General features: G+C 45.6%; 1 protein-coding gene and 1 non-coding gene across 10 annotated transcripts in view; both read right to left on the reverse strand.

Annotated features, from left to right (window-relative positions):
• The window catches only part of NSD1 (nuclear receptor binding SET domain protein 1), a 121,867-nt gene extending 108,748 nt beyond the window's left edge, over nucleotides 1–13,119 (reverse strand). Inside the window, exons 1-3 of one of the 9 annotated variants that reach the window (XM_032465002.1) lie at nucleotides 12,989–13,117; nucleotides 10,953–11,066; nucleotides 10,129–10,218 (exon numbers count right to left, since the gene is read on the reverse strand). In XM_032465002.1, coding sequence (XP_032320893.1) covers nucleotides 10,129–10,218; nucleotides 10,953–10,982 — 120 coding nt within the window. In that variant the 5' untranslated portion in view covers nucleotides 10,983–11,066; nucleotides 12,989–13,117. Of the gene's footprint in view, nucleotides 1–10,128; nucleotides 11,067–12,176; nucleotides 12,418–12,474; nucleotides 12,576–12,988 lie in introns of those variants that run through there. The other 8 variants (XM_032465003.1, XM_032465000.1, XM_032465001.1 and 5 more) reach the window with 8 other exon arrangements.
• A 5,879-nt stretch (nucleotides 13,120–18,998) lies between these two features.
• On the reverse strand, nucleotides 18,999–19,105 carry LOC116659150. The gene has a single exon (XR_004314435.1). It is a non-coding gene; the product is annotated as a U6 spliceosomal RNA (small nuclear RNA).
• Between the last annotated feature and the right edge of the window lie 1,388 nt (nucleotides 19,106–20,493).

A 20,493-nucleotide genomic window follows, 5' to 3' on the forward strand; every position in this document is an offset into this window, starting at 1 on the left:
TACCAGGGGGAAAGAGAGGGAGGATAAATTGGGAGTTCAGGATTTGCAGATACTACTATACATAAAATAGATAAATAAGGTCCTACTGTATAGCACAGGGAACTATATTCAATATCTTGTAATAGCTTATAATGAAAAAATACGTACATATATAACTGAATCACTATGTTGTACATCAGAAATTAACCCAACATTGTAAAACAACTATACTTCAATAAAAAAAGAATTTGTTTTCAAAAAGGATATTAAAGGTACTATAAAAATTATTACCAGCATGGTACTAGATATTAAAATAAAATCCCTATTAAGTCAGTAAGACTACAGCAGATAGAATTTGTTGAAATTTTTACAGGTACGTAAAGTTGGCTTGTCAAATATACAGAAACACAACAAGCTTTGAATCGATAAATTACTTGAGAACACAGATTAGGCTATATGAAAAAATCAAACTTCAGTTGTACAACTATAGAAAATCATTAACTAAAATGAAAAACAGATTGAGAAGAAATATTTATGTCCAATAAGATAAAAGGATAATAGCTGTAAAGCATTACAATCCAGATAGGTTAAGTCAGCAATAGATACAGACACCAAGGCCACAGGAAAACTACAAACAGTAGACAAAGAGATCTCTTCAATAAAGTTGTATTAATTAAATCTTGTGGTAGCACCACGCACCTTTAAGAAAAAACTTAAAGGCCGCTCTCCCTTCTGACTGAGACAGCCTGCGCTTCATGGAGTATGTATCTCTCTGAATAAATCTACCTTTGTGCTGTTCTTTTTTGTTTGGCTGGTTTTTTGGTAGGGGAGGGTAATTAGGTTTATTTATTTATTTTTTGATGGAGGTACTAGGGATTGAACCCAGGACCTCATGCATGCTAGGCATGCACTCTACCACTGAGATATAGCCTCCCCCTGAATAAATCTACTTTTATTCAAAAAAGAAAAAAGAAAAAACTTAAAACATCAATGCTATTAAAGCTGGCTTGGTATCAAAGTAAGGAAAATGCTAGACTCACACACTATTTAGAACTGTGTAAAATGGTACAGTCCTTTTGGAAAGCCATACAGATTCCTGAGGTACAAAAAGTTTAACCCATTGCCCCGATAATTCCACTATCAGTAGTTTATCCTTAGGAAATAATTCCACAGACATTACTATGAAATAAGGAACCTATCAAGACTCTACTTGTAACTGTAATATCTACTCCACCAAACTAATTTCAATGGTTTAATTACCTGCAGTATAAACACTTCAGCCCAAAAACTCTACTACGTTAAAAAAGCACGTTAAATGTAGAAATGTACTACCTCTCAACAACTGCTCTGCAATTCTTACAGATCATGCTATGGTGGCTGTTCTCTGATATGCTACTTATAGAAATAGATTCAATACATTGTCAACTAAACCAGCTGCAATGTTAAGAAAAATGCCTTTAGCACAGGGAACCCTATTCAATATCTTGTAGTAACTTATGGTGAAAAAGAACATGAAAACAAATATATGTATGTTCCTATATGACTGAAGCCTTGTGCTGTACACCAGAAATGAACACAACATTGTAAACTGACTATACTACAAAAAAAAAATTAAAAAAAGGAAAAATGCCTTTGGATACAAAATTCCAATGGCAATTAGCATGACAACAATGTCTATTATTTTTACTGGGTACAGATATAACTTGCACGCTGCCTACTTTCTACCAGGGATCCCCAACAGCTCCAATTACCACATCAAGAGAAATTAGAGATGACAAGGGGAATATACCTTCATCATTTACAAAGAAGGACTACCTTCAGATGCTTCCTGGTGTACGAGGGGATATCATATAACCAGTAATTACTTTTAATTTAATCTAATGCATAAATATGATTGTTCATCTTCCAAAATGGATTTTATCCTTCCAGCAATCTTTAACACAGTAGTATGGTATTTTATGTTAAGGTCACTGGAGATGTAAAAAGAACTTTAAAGGCCTTAACAAAGTAATTTCACCTAATAGCAGCAACAAGCACTAATATCTGTTCCAATTTATTAAGGGGAAACCACAAATGTATTATGATTGTATTGGTTCTCTAATAAATTATCTAAAAGTAGAAGCAATATGTAAAATTATGTTTTGTGTACAGACATTATAAAGAATGGAGATTAAAAGAGTGTTGATTATCTAGGATAAAGAACTCTCAAAACTCAGCAGTTAAAAAAAAAAATCAAACAATCCAATTAGAAAACAGGCAAAAGACATGAATATCTTTCACCAAGAGGATATACAGATGGCAAATAATCACACAAAAAGATGTTCAACATCATTAGCTATCAGGAAAATGCAAATTAAAACCATAATGAGATTATCATTACCTAACTATCAAAATGGTTAAAACAAAGAGAGTGACAACATCAAATGATGGCAAGGATGAAGAGAAACTGGATCGTTCATACACTACTGGTAAGAATGTAAACAGCACAGTCACTCTGGAAATCAGCTTGGCAGTTTCTTGTAAAAGTAAACATGCCGTACCATATGATTCAGCAATCGTACTCTCGGGCATTTATCCCAGAGAAATGAAAACTTATGTTCGCACAAAACCTGTATGAATGTTCACAGCACTTTTACTTCTAATAGCCAAAAGCTAGAATAAACCCAGATGTCCTTCTACAGGTGAATGGTTAAACAAACCGAGGTATATACATATCACGAAATACTACTTAGTAATAAAAATGAATATTAATATACACATTAACTTGGATGAATCTCCAGGGAACTACACTAAGTGAAAAAACTCAATCCCAAAAGGCTATATACCATATGGTTTCATTTACAAACATTTTTGAAATGACAAATTTTAGAAACAAAGGATAGATTAGTAGTTGGCCAAGGCTGGAGGAGTAGCTGCCCAGAAAATGAGCGTAGTGTAAAAGGGCCACAGGAGAGATACTTGCAGTATCGAAACTGTTCAACATCTTGACTGTGGTGGTGCATATACAAACACAGGTGACAAAAAGGTAAAGAATTAAATACAGTACACACACACAAATAAGTACAAGTAAAGCTGGGGATATATGTATGGAATACATCCTTATAGAAATACAGAATTTTCTCTTGAAAAAAAAAAAAATGAAGAAAACTGGCGACACCTGAATAAGATTGGTGGATTACATCAATATCCTGGCTGTGACAGCAGTTTTTGCAAAGCATTACTACCATTGCAAAAGCAGGCAAAACACACATGGGGTTACCTCCCACCACACACAAAAAAAAGTTTAAAGAGAAAAAAAAATGAAATTTCTTTGTACTGTTTCTTACAACTAACTGCACATGAATTTACATTTATTTCAGTAATAAAAAAATGGAGATCTACCTACATATACATATGAACAGATGTCCTTAACGTATTAACCAAAGTGTTTAATAATATGTGTATTAGGCCACCTGTGTTACCAAAAGATTAAAAAAAGGTTATCTAGACACAAAGAAAATTCTAATAAAATATTGAGTGAAAATGCGGGAGCATATGACAGGTAATAAAAATAAAGTTCTTTTTTTAATGTTTCACTTTTGACTTTTCTTTTACCATAAATATTTATTATTTTTCTAACTGAAGATTCATAGCAATTTGTCAAGAGGCTACATTTTGAGGTCATTAAAAAAGTTTCAGAAATGATTGTTCAATGAAAATCAAACCTACTACCAGAAAAGAGGTGAGGTCTCCTTTCAGTGGGCTCCCCTGAGAACCAGGGCAATGGAAATGAAACATTTATATCCATGACAAAGGACAACCAGGAAAAAGCAACAATGTAATAAAGATACACTACTTAATAGCTGGGGTACAGAAAGACAGTGAGCCTATGGCCCCAATTAAATTCTCTTGATTACTAAAATAAAAATTGATCAACTTCTTCTGATTATTAAACAAAAATAGAAACTGTCCAAAGTAGTTAATGCCCTTATCGTACCAATTAAGCAAGAAAAGTTTCGAAGAATAGAGGAAAAAGCAAAAATGCAAAGATATGTTTCCCAAAATTCATGACTCTTCCAAATGTGCATTTGCTTCTTGGCGTGTAAGAATAGGCATCATTTACTGAGCACGTGCTTCCAAACTAGCACCGTGCTAGCTGCTTCATATAAATTATCTTGTTGCATCCTCTCAACCGTGCAAGGTTGCACAGTATTAGCCCCATTTAGAGATGAGGAACTGGGCCCAGAGAGATTAAAGAGACTTCTACTAAACAGGAAGCCCAGTACACACAAGAGATCTGACCAACTATTATGATTTAATATCCTAAATTAAGAGATTAAACATGAGAATGGAGAGAAGAATAAATGCTTGAGATATAAAGGGAGCATGAATTCAAAGCCCTTAGAAACTGAATGCACGAGGATGAGGTCCTATCAAAGAAGACACTGTATTTGGGTTTTGTTTGTTAGGCAAATGGGGAGAAGAGTTAGGCACTGAAGGTAAAGCTTTAACTAGAAACCTAGTATTTCTCATTTTGGAGGCCAGAGGTAATTTGTAGAAGACAGACTGAGAGAAAAACTATATGAAGACCTCATAGGAGAATGGAAATGAAGAAATAAGAGACTGGAGAAATCTGTATAATTTAGAAATAGCATAAAAAGTCAATTCTACAGCATGGAATACAAGGCCTATATTTACACTTTATGTCCTGACAACCCCACTCCTCTGAGATTCCTATCAAAGAATTTCTTGCCACCTGCACATGCTATTCCATCTTACTGGCTCGTTTGTGCTGAAATTATAACCTGTGAACCTCTCAGATTACTCCAGGTATGCCTTCCTCCACAATCCCACCGTACTGCTTTATGACACCTACCAGACCATGTGGTATTTTGTATTATCATTGTTTACACTTATCTTCCCCATACAGTAAAGTTCCTTAAAAGCACAGACTATGCCTTTCCTTTTTATACTAGCAGTGCCTGGCACAGAGGCAGCATTCAAATGCACCTTGATCATATAAACGAGTAAGTGACTCCAAGGTTTCCAGCCTTGAGAAGAACAGGAGGATGATGCCATCATTAAGACAGAAGGAAAAGCATGTTTGGCAATAAAAGAGGTAAGGTCAAACAACAAGTTTACTACAGAGCACAGGGAACTATATTCAGTATCTTATAGTAACCTACAATGGAAAAGAATATGAAAACAAATATATGTATGTATCATATGAAACATTGTGCTGTACACTGGAAATTGATACATTGTAAACTGACTATACTTCAATTAAAAAAAATTTTTTTAAAGACAGGGTCAAAAGTGAATAGATACAGGTGGAAGAGGAACTTGGCTGGCAATTTGAGTTTCCTGCTCTGAAGCTCACAAGTCAGGCCAAGGAAGTTTTCACATAGCAGAACCGCAGTTAAGTGAATCAATGCAAGCAGATGAGACTGCAGAGAATGAAGGAAAGAGAAGACAGTATTCTTTTCCTACCAGGACTGTTAAAAGCAGTGGTGGTCAAAACACTGTACATCTGGTAGGATAGGTATGGAGTGGGTCACTTGTGACTTATGAAAAGAGCAGTTTCAGGTGAGTGGAAAAGCCAATTGAAAAGAGCTTTAAAAGAAGAAAAAGGGAGATAACTCTTGCTTGAAATTCACCAGTACAAAGGAAAGATAACTGGACAGGTTATAGAATAGAGGAAGATTCTTTTTTGGGGGGGCTAGGGTATTTATTCATTCATTCATTTACTTATTTATTTATTTTAATGGCAGTACTGCAGAATGATAGAGGAAGATTCTTTTAGAGTAGGAAGTCATTCTGTTTTTAAGCAGTTACATTAGTGATGCAGTGGAGGTTGAGAATAAAGATCCCAGAGGGAAAGAGGAAGGAGTAATGAATAAAACCAGGTCCTCCAGCAAGAAGGACAAAGTCAGATAAAGAGCAGAAACTGAGAAGTGTGGAGACAGGAAAGGAGGGAGCAGGGAACTGCCCAAATGAGGAGGAGGGAAGAGGAGAGAACTCCTGAGGAATCATTTCTGTCTCAGGCACCAACATGACAAGTTCTGGACATCTGCACTCATCTCTCTCCTTCATTCCTCAAACTCTAAAAGGGCTGCCAATTTTCCTCCTCTGAAATAATCTTTCAGATTTACCCCTTTTCTTTCTACTACTGACTCTGCTCAGTTCTAAGTCTTAATTACTATTGCAACAGATTCCTACAGCCTAACATTGCCTCTACTCTCCCCCAGCCAAAGTTTTCCAAAGACAGATTTCATCATATCACTTCTCAGCTAAAATTCCTCAGTGGCTCCCAGTTCCTATCACATCAACACCAAATGCCATAGTCTGGATTTCTAGGCCCTATTACCTGAGGACACATATCCTACCCAGCAAGTACCTTCTGAAAATACTATGTTCATTTAATTCTTTTTATCCAAGGTACCCTTTTAAATCTAACCAAACCCAATCCACTCAAGACCAAATGAAGTTCCACTTCTTCCTTGAAGCCTTGACCACTATAGGTTTCATTCATCTCTTCACTCAACTCGTTAACCATTTAAATATCCATAGCACAGAATTAGAAATAGTCTGTGAGTATTTTCTGAATCTTTAGGATTGTACAATTGGGCTGGGGAAGGGTTAAATTTTCATAACACCAAGATATCTACTTTTAAACGGCCAAAAAAACAGTCTCTATTAAAACATCCATCCAATGGACAATACAGTGTCTGTCTCCACCTTATGAAGCACTAACTAGTATTACAATGCAAGTCAATTACAAGAAAAACCTGCAAACAAATCTGGGGAAAAAATGCTGTGTTTCTTAAACTCAGCGTAGTTAATAAAGAAGAACCACTCCAACCACTCCAATTTCAGGCAAGGAAAAGACGATCCAGGTCAACCAATAAACAAGTGACAACTAACAAGGGTAACAGGACAGGAGCTTCAAAGAGTGATGTGATGAGCATCAAAGGATTAAGAAGCGTTAGTGAGTGACAGTGGAGGGAGGGTAAGACAAGACTGGCAAAATATCAGTAATTCTTAAAGCTAGGTGAGGAGTACAAGGAATTTGTATTTTCTCTTCTTTGGTATACACTTGAAATTGTCCATAGTGGGTATTTTTTAAAAGAGAATCTTAATAAAACTGATTAAGTTCTTAAATTTTTACAAAACTTTATCCTACTTAGAACTGATGATGGGAAAATGAGTCAAAACAAGTACATCATCTCCCTACTGTACAATTCTGCTGCACAAAGTTTTTAAAAATTGATTTGATTCTTGCCTTATAACAGATAGTTGCCATCATAATCAAAATTTTGATAAAGGTTTAAAACATATGTTCATAACTCTTATTTTTACTTTTCAATACAGAATCCTAAATAAACCTTTTTCTCCCTATTTACTTATGAAATTTTAGTCCCCTTTTTAGTTACCTTCTTTAGATAAAAAGGAACACCAGCATAACATGTTCGTCAAACCATCCCGGAGGCTGGCTACATCCCGAGAACTTTGAGGATTCCCAAATTCATGAATACCGCCACAGCATAAATTATTTCTATTTACATTTATCTCCATAAAAATATCTAAGTGAGAAAGAGTAGAAAACAAACAACGGCTGCCAATCAGCCTAGTGAGAAACCCAGGAGTTACTTTAGGCCCAGGCAAGTGTCGGAGACCTTCAAAAGTCACTAAAGAAATCCAGCAGTACTCACGTGATTCTGTGATTTCAAGGGTTTCAGTCTTGTCTCCCAACAATCTCAAGCACCTTTAAGGTTGATCTCTGTCTACTCTACATCTGTTTTTACTACAAGGCCATGAGAACCGAATGAGACAATACAGACCAAAGCACTTAATAAACTGTAAGTTATTGCCGGTTTTACTTGGAGCTCTGGGGACCAACATTCCTTGAAGATTTTATCAAGCACTTACAATGTACAAAGCACTGTATATGCACGTTGGCAGAAATTAAACATTACCAACCCTGTTAAACATAAAAGCACCAGGTCAGGATTTCTAACTATAATGACAACCATTTCTGTATGCAGAGAAAATAATAGGAGAGCACATGAGGGTAAACCGAAGAGGCTGCTCGTTTATGACAGGAGGCAAACAGACTGCTGAGAGCTAGAAGTACAAGACGACCGGCAGTATGATGTTGTTAAATTATGCGTCCTTCTCTAATTCCAGACAGGGGGCTTGAAACTCTTAATAATTACTCTTACTCTCCCCAAGAGAATCTTATTCTATCACAATATTACAGGCAGAAAAAAAAGCAAATAGCATTTGCTAAAGATTTCCTAAAGTTTCTAGCCCTGAGCACAGAATCTAATACAGAGTAAGTGCTCTCTATACCTGCTGCATCAACGAATCCATTGTGAACAGGCTGAATACATCAATGGTGTGTAACTATATAGAATTATTTTTAATTACACCATTCCCAAGCTCATTGTTCTGCTAAATTTGCATTTTGAGATTGACCTCACTTATTTAAATCCTCAGTTATAAAATATCAAAGGCGAAAATCAAAGCAATAGATTTCATCCACAAGGAAAGGTTTAAAAGAATAAAAATACTTGTTTTAAGCTCTAGGCTTTAAGCAATTTAAATTTGCTGCCTGAAAAAAATTTTTCTACATTTATACAAGGTTGTTAACTCCCATTTCAGATGCGTAACATACTTTCCAAAGGCTCCAGTTATTTTCAGTATTTTTGATTGTTTTTAACAGAAACCAATTCTCCACTGACATCTTTGGTAAGAACCAGTCAGATTTATATTTAGATGTCTGTACTTCTTGAGAAACATCTATCTCCACCATCAGATCTAAGTTTTTATGTCAATACGAAGACAAAACTACATATGTGTAAAGTAAATTTCAATGTGAATGCAAGAAGAATTTGTCTGAGCTGCCAATAGGTTACCAGCCCAGCCTATCCATCCTAAAAAATATCGAGGATAATGCAGACTCAAGATAACTACCCAAACAAATTTTTAAAATCTGGAACTGCCAAGCTAAGAAATCAAGGAGTACTAAAGCATATTTAAGATATGAATCAACAGAAACAAAAGCGACACACCCACATTCTCACTCTAACTTTAAAGAACAGCACGGCTATGGTAAAATGAATGTTTAATGTGCCCAAAAGGATCACCACACATCATAAATTTTTGCTTATTAAATTTTTACATAGTATTTCAGGGACATTTGTTGGGGGAGGAGAGAGGTGCTCTTGGTGACATTACAGGTGACCATGACTATGTGTCTGGGCAAAAACAAAATCAGAATCAAATATTTAAAGCTGAAGGGAATTTTTTAACAATCAAGTCAGTTCAGATTTTAAAAGTGATTAAACTGAGGCTACGAGAAGTCAACTGGTCATTTACCTAACTAGGAACAGAAGAAATTCTACATAAGATCAAGTTTTTTTTCATTTTATCATTTACCACCCTCTAACAATAGTACGTAGCACTATCGAGTAACAAATTACCTTTTTTTCCCATTTCTATACACATAAACACATACCACAAATATATATATACACTGCAAAATTTAAAACTAGAAAAGGTTCAAGTGTCTTCTCTGATGGTGTCAGTTACCTACAGCTTAAGAGGCTGTACAACAGGTAGTTCAGAAAAATTAGCCTAATTTAAATTTTGACTGATGTCCATGAAGGCCTTCTCATGTTAGCTACTTCGAATGTGTATCCAAAATGCACCTCAACCTGCAGCAAGTCACTCTATCAACTAAAAATATAAGCCATGACTTACGCAGAAACAGGACTCTGGGTAATTAATTGGTTCACCTATACTCATAACACTAGCAAGCCAAAGCCCACTTAAAAAAAAAAAAAAAAAGCTGAACAAATGTATACCTCCATCTTGAAAACTTAAATCTGAACTCAATCAAATGCCCCTAAAAGTTTAACTCTTAGCCAGTCCTCAATGGAGATTTAACCAGGAAAATCAGAACTCATACAACAGAGATAAATTTAAAAATCAAAGTAAAACTTCCCCAAAGAGCTTATCAACAACAATAGGCTTTCATCCGTGAACTGACAAGCAACCAAAACCCGATTAGTTATAATTGGCTTTTATAGTTTTCATAGTTTCCCTTTACGTTGCCTGTATATATACACTTATGTATATATTTAAGTTGTACCAAAAACTGCTTACAAATGGCAATTCCTGTGAAGTAGATGATGATGAAGTTCCAGGTAATTCTAGCATGTTTCCTAATGTACTGGTACTGGAGTCTGGATCATCCTGAAAAGATAAATTTATTGAGTTTAATTGCTCTTCTATGGTAACGTTTGTATCTCCTAGTGAAAAAGGGGCTGGGAGAAGGGCTGCTTTTCCTTTGCTGCCGTCCACTTCATTTCTTTGCTTATTTTTCTGTGTTTCAGTTTGAGGAGCTAATGGCAAGAATGGCGATTTGACTGCACCATGTCTACTCCCTGGTGTGCTGTCTTGTTCATTTCCCATGGCCACGTCTACATCATTCTCTGATTTAGGCTCATAATTGCAGGTGGCATTGGTCTGAGTTTCCTCAAAGATCTCCTCTATACTCTCATCCTCTGTGACTGGCTGTTCTGGGTCCATTTCAGAATCTACATCGTCCACACAAGTAAAATTCTCAAAGTGCAGAAAGCCATTCTTGACAGTCTTTGTTACTTTTACCTGGAGTTCAGGGGAGTTATTACAAGAGGGCTCCTGTTTCATAGCAAGTGCTGTTGGACCACCAGGACTCAAGGAAGTGCAAACAATTGGCGACTGAGCTGTTGAATCACTTTTTTCAGGGTCTTGAAAGGATTCTGATCCATCAGCAGACCCATTTAAATACTCTACATTGATCATGGAGGCCAAATCCTGTAGTCTCCGCAGTGGAATGTAACAAGATGGAGAATCTTGTCCATAAGCATTTTGGGATGTTCCACTGGCAGTCGATAACTGCATAGTACACCCATTAAGTGGCTCAGAAAAATTGGATTGACCATTACCGAAAGGGCTGTCCTTGTCTTCAGGGGCATCTAAATTCACTGGATTGGAAAAGGGCAGCAGACAATTTCTTCTAGATAGTTCACAGGTCTGATCCATCCTGGGCCAGCATCAACCTGGAATCCAAAAACACGGCAATTAATCTGAGTTAACAGGCCATTTGACTCTTATCTTCAAAATGGCAGCCACTTCAAGGCCTAGTGGCCTCGATGCCTTTCTGCTGCACTTCCATGGGCGGAAAAAGTTCCCCAGCTGACGATGGAAAAATGGCCTCGGTGAGCCTCCGCAAACTCCATCTTCCTGGAGCTGGGCAGATCTTGCCACATGGAAACAGCCCGTCCCTTTTTCCTGCACTGCAGACTGGTGGACAGTTGGGCTGGTCTAAAATTAAAATCCCTTTGGCAGTAGAAATTTCCAAATCTCAAACAAGAATCGTCCTTCCCCTCCCCCGCTGGGGGTCCAGCGGCCAGATCTCTCCAATGGAGGGGGCTGTAGGGTTCGAGGGGGGGGGGGCTCCCGGACGCTGCACAAAAAGGTTACCCCCCCATCCTTCCTGGCTCGCTCGGGCGCAGCGGTCACAATAGGGCTGCACCCTGCGCCCCAGCCGGCGCCGGAGCTTTTGCAGCGGCCGTGTCCAGGCCGCAGGCGAGTCGGCCGAAGCGGGTGCACCCGAAGCTCGCCTTCCTGACTGCAGGCCTGCTCGGTCCACGGCTGCAGGGCCCAGAGGCCGGAACGCGGCAGGGGGAGAAACGGAGGCAGCCGGCGAAGCCAAGTCAGGACAGCAGCAGCTGCTACAGCTTGACAAACATGGCTGCTGCCGACGCCGCCGCCGCCTGCCCGGGCCGCGCTCCTTCCCGCAGCGGCGGCAGCACCTCCTGGCCGAACCGATCGCACTTATCAATATTCAGCAGCAAGCAAAGTTTGCTGCAGGAGGGCAGCCGGCCCCGTGCCCCCAGCCGGCTACCTGAGGGGAGGCGGAGGCCGAGGTGCGCGCGGGAGGCCGGCGGGGCACGGGCCGCGCGGGGAGGAAGTTCGCGGCGGCCCGGCCGGCTAGGCCTGAGCCCGGTTGGTAGTGATGGAGGGGGAGGGGGCCTGCGGCTGGAACGCCGCCGGCCACCAACCCTGCGCCGCGCCCGGCCCTCTCCCGCGCCCCTCACCTCACGGCCACCACCATCTTCCCCGCCCGGCCGCCTCCTCCCTCCAGCTCGCGCCTGCCCGCCGCCTACCCCAGCGCACTAGTTACCGTGCCCCGCGCCCCCTCCCGGGCCGGCTGGGGGGAGGGGGTGACCCTCATTACACTGGGGCGCGAGCGGGGCGGTGGGGAGAGCGCGGAGCCGCTCGCCGCACCCCCCTCCCCCCGCGTCTCTCTTCAGGGGAGAAGGCAGCAAGCGCGACCTGCCCCGGCCTATTCCGCCGCCGCCTCCTCCTCCTCACACCCCCACCGCGCGCGCCCCCGCGGCGGCGCGTGCGACCGAGCGCCTCGCGCCGGCCCGCGTGCGGCTGGGGCCCCGAGTGCGCGCGCACCCCTTCCCCCACGGCGCGCGCTCCGTCGCTTCACTCTTCGGGGTTCAGGGCGGGTGAAGTCGGGCTTGCGAGCGCGCCGCCCAATCAGTGGAGCCGCCGCTGCCGCCCCCTCCCCTCCCCCTGCGCGCCCGCTCGCGGCCCGGGCCTACGGGCCGGCCCGGCTGCCCGGGCGGGGCCTGAGGCGGGCTCCCCAGGGGCCTCGCGCGCCTCCCTGGAGTGTCCGGGCCTGCGGGCGTCGTGGGTGGCACTCCAATCCCCTCACCTACCTCGGGGCGCTGCGCCAGCCCCGGGCTGCACCCGGTTCCAACACCCTACGGGTCTCAAGCCCCAGCCCCGGGGGCACCTGGCCGAGCTGAGGCCTGTCCGACCGCCCCGCCAGCCCCGTTCGGGCCCGCGTCAGTCCCGGCCTCCATCTTAGGTTACAGCCCGGGTTCCCCATCCACTGGGCACCTGCACTCAGCCCGCTCGGCTCGGCCCGAGGCCAAGGCAACCCCCCTTCTACCGCGGGGCTCACCTGGGGGCTTGGGCTGGGGTCTTCGAAGCCTCAGGCCCCGAGCAGGCGCGGTCGCAGGTGAACCCCCTGCCCGGCCGCACCCCAAGCCCACACCACCACCACCACCACAGACCAAGCTGAGCAGGAAACAAAATGGAGGCAGCAGCTCGGGTCTGCCTCCCCGAGCCAAGCCTGTGCAGCCCCAGGGCTCCCTCCAGCCGCAGGCCCGACGCCCGCGAGGCAGGGGGCTGGCTCGTCCCGGGCACCAAAGGCAGCAGCCTTAGAGCAGCGCAGACAGGCCGGGGACTCGGCCCTGCGGTCCCCACAGCCCCTCACCCACCACCCCTTCCCTTCCCCCTCCCCCGCATCCCTCTCCCTCCCCCTGCCCGGCCGTGCGGGGTGAGCGGCTCCCGGGAGCCGGGTCGGGTCGGGTTACCCGCCTGGGCACTGCCCGCCCGGCCGTGGCCTCGGCAGGGGGATGAGGCCCGGCGACCCCCGCGCTGAGCCCACCCCCCCACACCCGAGCCGGGCAGCAGCAGCCTGACAGCGCGCCCGCACCTCGGCCTGCTGCCGTGCGGCCCCCGCCCAGTGAGGCCGAGTCCCCGGCCCGGGCACCGCCGGGACGAAGCTCCCTCACCACCACCCCCGGGCCCAGGGGTCCTCGCTGCCTCGGGCGGGGCGAGGGGAGCGCTGGGGGAGGGGTCCACTAATCCCTGCACCGCCTCCCGCGCCTAGTCCGGGTCTGGGCCTGGCACCGGGACTCCGGCCCGGGGCACGGGCGGGCGTCGGTAGGTGCGTGCGCGCCAAGCAGGGGACGCGGGCTGGGGGCCCGGAGGGGCCGCGCCTCGCACCGTGGACGCTGCAGTTCTCTGCACCCAGGCAGATGGCCCTCTCGTGCCACCTCCGCCCGGCGCAGGCCTCCTGCTCCGCAGTCCTGCTCCCGGGGGAGCGCGCGCCTCGCCCCTGCGGGCCAGGCATCGGGACCCCGGCGGAACAGCTCTGGGAGGGCGGACCGCGGGGCTGGCCCCGCCAAGCCTGCTGGCCTCATCCCTAGCCTGGGGCGCTCTGCTCTCAGGCGCCTGGCACCTCGAGGCCTGCACCCAGCGCCCGGGGCCCCACAGGACCGGCCTTAGAACGGCTGCAGCGTGTCCAATCACCAAAGACAGGACAAGGGCACGTGGGAACCCAAACCCAGCCTGACCCGCGACTCTAGCCCCCCAGGCCCTTACCCTAACCCGATCCAACCCCTTCGCCCCTGGGCTTGCTCCCCGACAAATAGCTCACCTCGGGACCTATCTGGTCCCTAGCGCGCTAAGCGCATCCTCGCTATTCAGAGAAAACCACAATCGACCGCCATAAAAATTCCGCCTCCTCCAGAAAGCCTTCAGTGATTAGAGCTCACTCCATCTCAAAGCTGAGGGCGCCGCCCTCGAGAGCCACGTGACTACCATTCCTCCCAGGGCTTAGTAAATGTGCATAATTATTGCCCCAGTGGAGAATTTACCCGCTGCCCTTCTATCAGTTAACCATGAGCCCATCTGGAAGAAAGGCCACTTTCGGCGTTGCCCCGCGCGGTATTGGCTTTGGCGTGAGGCTCTCTAAACTCCCTCCTTCAGCCTTCCCCAACTTCGGGATGAAGACCCCGAAACTAGCCCCGGTAGGCTTGGAGCTCAGGATGCCTCCTGCTCTCCAAGGCCCACAGACCAAAGAGACAAGCCAAGGAGATGCACAAGTAAACAGGACCTTACCACATCGAAGTGCTGAGATGCACGCTCTACCAAGACAGCAAGCAGGCTTTCTCAGAGGGGAGGTGCCCCCTGGAAGCAGAGTGAGGAGGTGGGCACAGACCCCAGAGAGCCTCCTGTTGAAGAGAATGTGGTACCCCGAACTGTTCACAGGGGCAAAATCAGGTTGGCAGTGTTCTGTGTGCTAGGACCAGCCAGAGAAGAGCCGGGTCTACACCCCAGGGTCCCGCCCTAAAGGGACCCGCCCTTTGTTCTGCTAAGGAGTGACTCCTGCTAATCCCTTCTAGGCAGTTCAGTGGGGGAGCTCTGACTGGTTCCTTCTTCACACCTAATAGTTGGAGCGAATGTTTTCTGACTGACAATTACCCCCTGCCCGTTGCCGCACGTCATCCAGGTTACTCTCAAAGTTTTACTTTCCCAGGACCATTCTGAGGGCTGCCACTGCATGGCCTTGATCCAATCGTTTAACAGCCCCAAACCTCAGTTTCCTCACCTGTGATTTCCACTGCACAGGGGACTGCGAGGATCCTGAAGGTAAAGGTAAGTGTTAGGGGCCTGTACAGACAAAGCACTTGATGAACGCTGAAATGCATTTCTTTGCTTCCTTCAGTAACCATTTCCTGCATTCCAGGCAGTATTGCTGGGTGATGGGGAAACAAAGGATGAGATGCCTGCCTTAGGAAGCCCTAGCCTCAAGAAAAGACTATTTCATAAAGGTGAAGTGGGGCAGGGACAATGGGTCCTCCCAGAGCTGACCTCTGGACATCACTGTCCTTCAGGAAGCCCTCTCTCCAACCTACCAGGCCCTGTGGAATAGGAGAAGGGGCTAACGGGGGACAGGCTGCTGGAAATGAACAGCTTACTGACAGGTCTGGGGGAGAAGAAAGGAATTCCAGGGAAAACCTCTTGGACTTTCCTGAAGTGACCTCAGGGGTCCCTTCCTGCCTCTTAGAGTGGAATTTGGCTGCAGAGATCTCGTTCACAGCAGCCCCCTCTGGAGCCTCCCCATTTAGCAGGCCCTGGCCAAGCACCTCTTGTGTGTTGTAATAGCAGTGGGCTGCGGGGACCATGTTCTCACAAGGACACTGGCTCCTGAAGGCGGGAAGAAGGGAAAGGGCTGTGGCCTGCCCTCCTTGTCTGGACCTGTGCCTCCCATCCTTAAGATAGAACCGATAAATATGTGCCAAGTCTCTGCTGTGTACCAGGCACCATGCTGGGCACTTGACCTGCGTTAATTCTTTTAACCCTTGAGCGATCCTGTGAAGAATGAGATCCAAAAGATTCAGCCCTTCCGAAAGGTCTCAGAGCCCTGTCACCTGGTGTGATCAGTTTCACACCCTCTGCTCTTAGCCTGCAGCACACCTTCCATTTACTTCCAGACACTATGAGAAGGCCCAGCACACATCTTGCCCACAGGTGCTCAGGAATTTGAGTGTTAGGCAAAGTGAGATTACCTTAGCTTCAGTTTCCTCATCTGTAAATCGCCCTTACTGATGGCTCCTACCCTGCTGAGAGATACCTGGGGAGACATTTGACCAGTGTACAGTGACTCTTTTTTTCTTGGAACTGCCCTGTCTCTCATTTATTAACTCAGCAGACATTTACTGAGCTCCCCCTCAGAGCCTTGTGGGAAAGACAGAGAAGTAGTAACAAAGTCGAGGGCTGAGCACAGAGAGAGAAACCAGAGGTGCTGGGGGAGCTGGGGAGGCCTCAGAGACAAGGAAGGCCTTCCATGGAAGTGACATCCAGGAGTCAGAAGGGTACACAGGAATAGCCTATAGAGGAGGCAGAGGTTCCAGCGGAAGAGCCCAGGGAAATATTGGGCTTTGGAAGAACTGACCAGTGTGGCCAGAGGCTAGTGTGTGGTGGGAGTGGTGGAGGTGATGGGCGCAGTAAGAGACCTCAGATGAAGATGGAAGATGGGGAAAGCCACAGAGGCCTGGTGGTGCAGGGCCTTGCTGGCCAAGTTAAAGAATTTAGGCTTTATCTGGAGGGCAGCAAGGAGCCATGTAAGGTTAAGGAGCAGGTTAAGAATCCCATCTGTGCAGTAGTAAGCTCACTCTGCCAGTAGTGTCCAGAAGAGATTGTTACCTCCTCTGGAAATACAAGGGCCTTGCCTTGGGACATGCTAGGACTGTCTTGTTCCAGTAAGAGTGGTGGCTTCTCCTCTTCTGTCCCAGCTACTCTGCATGACACCCTCTCATTTAATAGTGCCCTCTCATGGGAACTATTGATATCCACATCTTCCATACGGGAAATGTGACCTGCTCAGAGCCAAACTCCCAGCCCCAACACCCGGTTCATGCTCTTCATCCCCACTGGACAGGAGCAGTACCTGCTTTCTGATGAAACAGCCAGTTTGGGGGGTGGTATGGAGGCCTTTGGCCATCAGTCCCAAACACTGCTGGCGAACACCCCAGCCATCCCTTGTGATGGATCCAGGAGTTATTTCCTTCCTTTCCCACCCACTGGTTCCCCAGAACTGGATCAGGCTTCCGCTTAAGATCAACGAAGTTTTGGCCATATCTGAAGCCATACAACTCTCCAGTAATTTCCTTCCTGTGCATACCAGGTTTCTGCAGCTAACCTGGCCCTGAAGCCCCAGCCCCAAGGACTCAAGCTTTGCCTTCAAGTGTTCTTTCTCTCAATTATTGTCTTTTGAAATCCCCGTGTATAGGGGCCACCAGTCCCTGCCCTTCTGCCCTCATCACGTCCCCAGCTTCCCAGTGTCCTCACTGTGCCAGGACAGGCCACATTCCATCCAGCCTGTGCTCATGCTAGCCCCTATGTCTTTCCCCCTAACTGTCATGCAAACTCCTACTCATCCTTCAGACCCAGTTTAGAAGATCCCTCCTCCTCCCAAGTCTTCCCTGATCCCATCCCTGCAGGCATTTTTTCCCTGAATGAGCTCCTGCAGTAACTATGGACCTTCCAGATCTGGTCCCAGCCAGTTGGTGAGCCCCTTACAACAAGACACAGGGCATTTACTTCTCTGACCTCCAGTGACAAGCCCAGGACTGTGAGGCTTGGAGTAAGTGCTGGGGAAACACTTCCTGATGCCTCATCTACCCCCTCAACTCATCTCCAAGTCTCTGTCTCCAACAGACAAAAGAATTATGGCTTCATATGGTCCAAATGGGTTGCATAAAACTCAAACCCTCCCTAAAAGGATTCAGGGATGTTTGGGGAACACACAGGCCTCTGTCCCAGACAACACTTTCAGAAAGTTTAAGAGAGCCTATAGGATCTACAGTCAGATAGACATGGGTTCAGATTGTAGCCAGGACCACTTACCAGTAAGTCCCTTCCCCTGCCTGAAATTCACAAATGGGGTGGTTGTGTAGATTAAGTATGTGAATGTAGGCCTGGCCTGGTGCTAGGCCCCACACAAAGCAGTGCTCAGTAGACACCGCCTTTAGGATGTCACTAGCCTCCCCAACCCAACAGGTCAGCCTTCCCTCCCCAACCCCCAACCTCTCCTTGTCTGAGCGCTTGGTTTTTCAGATGCACCCTTAGCCTCCAGACAGTCACTTCTGAACACATTGATTCCCAGGGGAGGAGGGGGAAGTGGAAGACTGCTGGGCTCCAGGAGGGATGCAGTTAGAGGAAGGGGGAGCTCTGCAGCCTGTGGTCAGGAAAGTGGCTGTACCTTCTGCCTGCCTAAGGGTCACCCTTTACGCCCACCCATTGTCTCCCTGCAAAAATGGACATTATCCTATTTTACAGATGAAAACAGAGGCTGAGAAAGAAGCAGTGGCTTGTAAAAGGTCCTGCTCTGGCAAGTGGTAGAATGGCTCAGAGTTTATACCCAATAATTGCTCAATAAATACTAAAGGAGGTCAGGTAGATAAAGGCAGAGATGAGACACTGGGGTAAGAGTTTAGTAAAGTGGATGGTCTTCCAAATTTTTTGATCAAGTACCCCTTTAAAGAAATTCAAGACAGTATATATATATAACCTACTCACATTTGAAAAATTGGCACCTAATTTTAAGTCGTATATTATAAGTAATATAATTTTTGGTGTACTATATATGTACTTTTTTTTTTTAATGGAGGTAGTGGGAATTGAACCCAGGACCTGGCACATGCTAAGCATATGCCCTACCACTGACCTATATCCACCACACCCTATATGTTGCTTTAAATATATCTTAATCAAAACCTTGGGGCTGTAGCTTCAGCTCTATCAACTTATAGAAAACGTCTTTCCTGTGTCTAAAATCGCAAAACCAGGCCCCATCATCAAATCCCTAATCCAACTCAGACAGATTTTTTTTTAAATATAAGAATATGGAACACTTTACGAAAGTGCGTATCATCCTTGCACAGAGGCCATGTTAATCTTCTCTGGAGTGTTCCAATTTTAGTATGTGTGCTGCTGAAGCGAGCACTCAGACTGATTTTCAATTGGAAAAGATTTGATTCCATTTCTCAATTAAAACCAGCACGTTCACGTGCGTCCCCATGACAACCGTCCCCCTGCTGGGTTCTGATTCTAGGACTGACAGACAAGGCCAAAGCCTTGCCCTGAGTTTACTGGGTGAAGCAAGTCATTCAGAAGCTCTAAGGGCTCTCCAGCACCCACTCTCCAGAGGCGCCCTGCCCAGGGAGATTCGTCTGGTTAAGATGTGGCTTTTCTCTTCCGTGGGAAGCCATCTGAAAGGAGAACTGGAGAGAAGTGTTTTCTCAGGCAGATCAAGGATTTCAGAGGGAAGTTAAAGGTCTGGGAATTTGTACCCTTCACTCCAACCATGCTCAGATTAATCTGGAAAATCTTCACATCCCCCAGGGTGAAGACCTTGGGTAAAAACCATGATTGGAAAACATGTGGCTGTGTAGAACAGGAGGCAGGACTGTTGGAGAGGGCGAAGGAGGGAGGGCTTTTTCTAAAGACAGAAGAGACTCCATCTTGTGTAAACCATTCCACCTCAGGGCCTGTGTTCCTGTGTCTGGAAGACTCTGCTCCCAGCTCTGCCGGGATTCTTTCCATCTACCAGCTAGAATCCCTCTTCAGACAGGCCCACCTGGCTCCTCCCTCACCTTGAGGACCCCTCATTGACCCCAGGGCACACTATCACATCTCCCTGCTCAAGTAACTTACAGCAATGACCGTCCTCTGAAATTGTCTGATTTTTCCTACTTATTTTCTTTTTATTGAGATATAACTCATATACCATAAAATTCACCCTTCTAAAATGTACAATCCAGTGGTTTTTAATACACTTACAAAGTTGTGCAGCCATCACCACTGTCTAATTCCAGAGCATTTCATCACCTAAAGAGAAGCCTTGAGCCCATTAGCAGTCACTCCCCTTACCCTCCCTCCCCCTAGGCCCTGCCAACCACTCATTACTCTGTGTCTCTATGGATTTGCCTGTTTTGGACATGTCATATAAACCGAATCATACAATATGTGCTCTTTTATGTCTGGTTTCTTTCACTGATCATAATTTTTTCTAGGTTTATCCATGTAGCATGTATCAGTACCACATCCCTCTTTACGGCTAAATAATATTCCATTCTGTAGAGATGCCACATTTTGTTTATCATTTGGTATTTTGTGTATCAGTGATGTTTTCATTTTGGGGCCAATGTTGCTATGAACATTTGTGTACAAATTTTTGTGTGGACATCTATATTCTTTTATTTTGGGTATATATTTAGAGGAATTGTGGAATTGCTGAGTCACTTTTTGAGAAACTTTTTGAAGAATGTTACCAAATTGGCTGTACCATTTTACCTATCCATCAGCAATGTATGAGGGTTCCGATTTCTCCAC

Source organism: Camelus ferus, chromosome 22 (genome assembly GCF_009834535.1).
Source record: "Camelus ferus isolate YT-003-E chromosome 22, BCGSAC_Cfer_1.0, whole genome shotgun sequence".
Lineage (NCBI taxonomy): Eukaryota > Metazoa > Chordata > Mammalia > Artiodactyla > Camelidae > Camelus > Camelus ferus.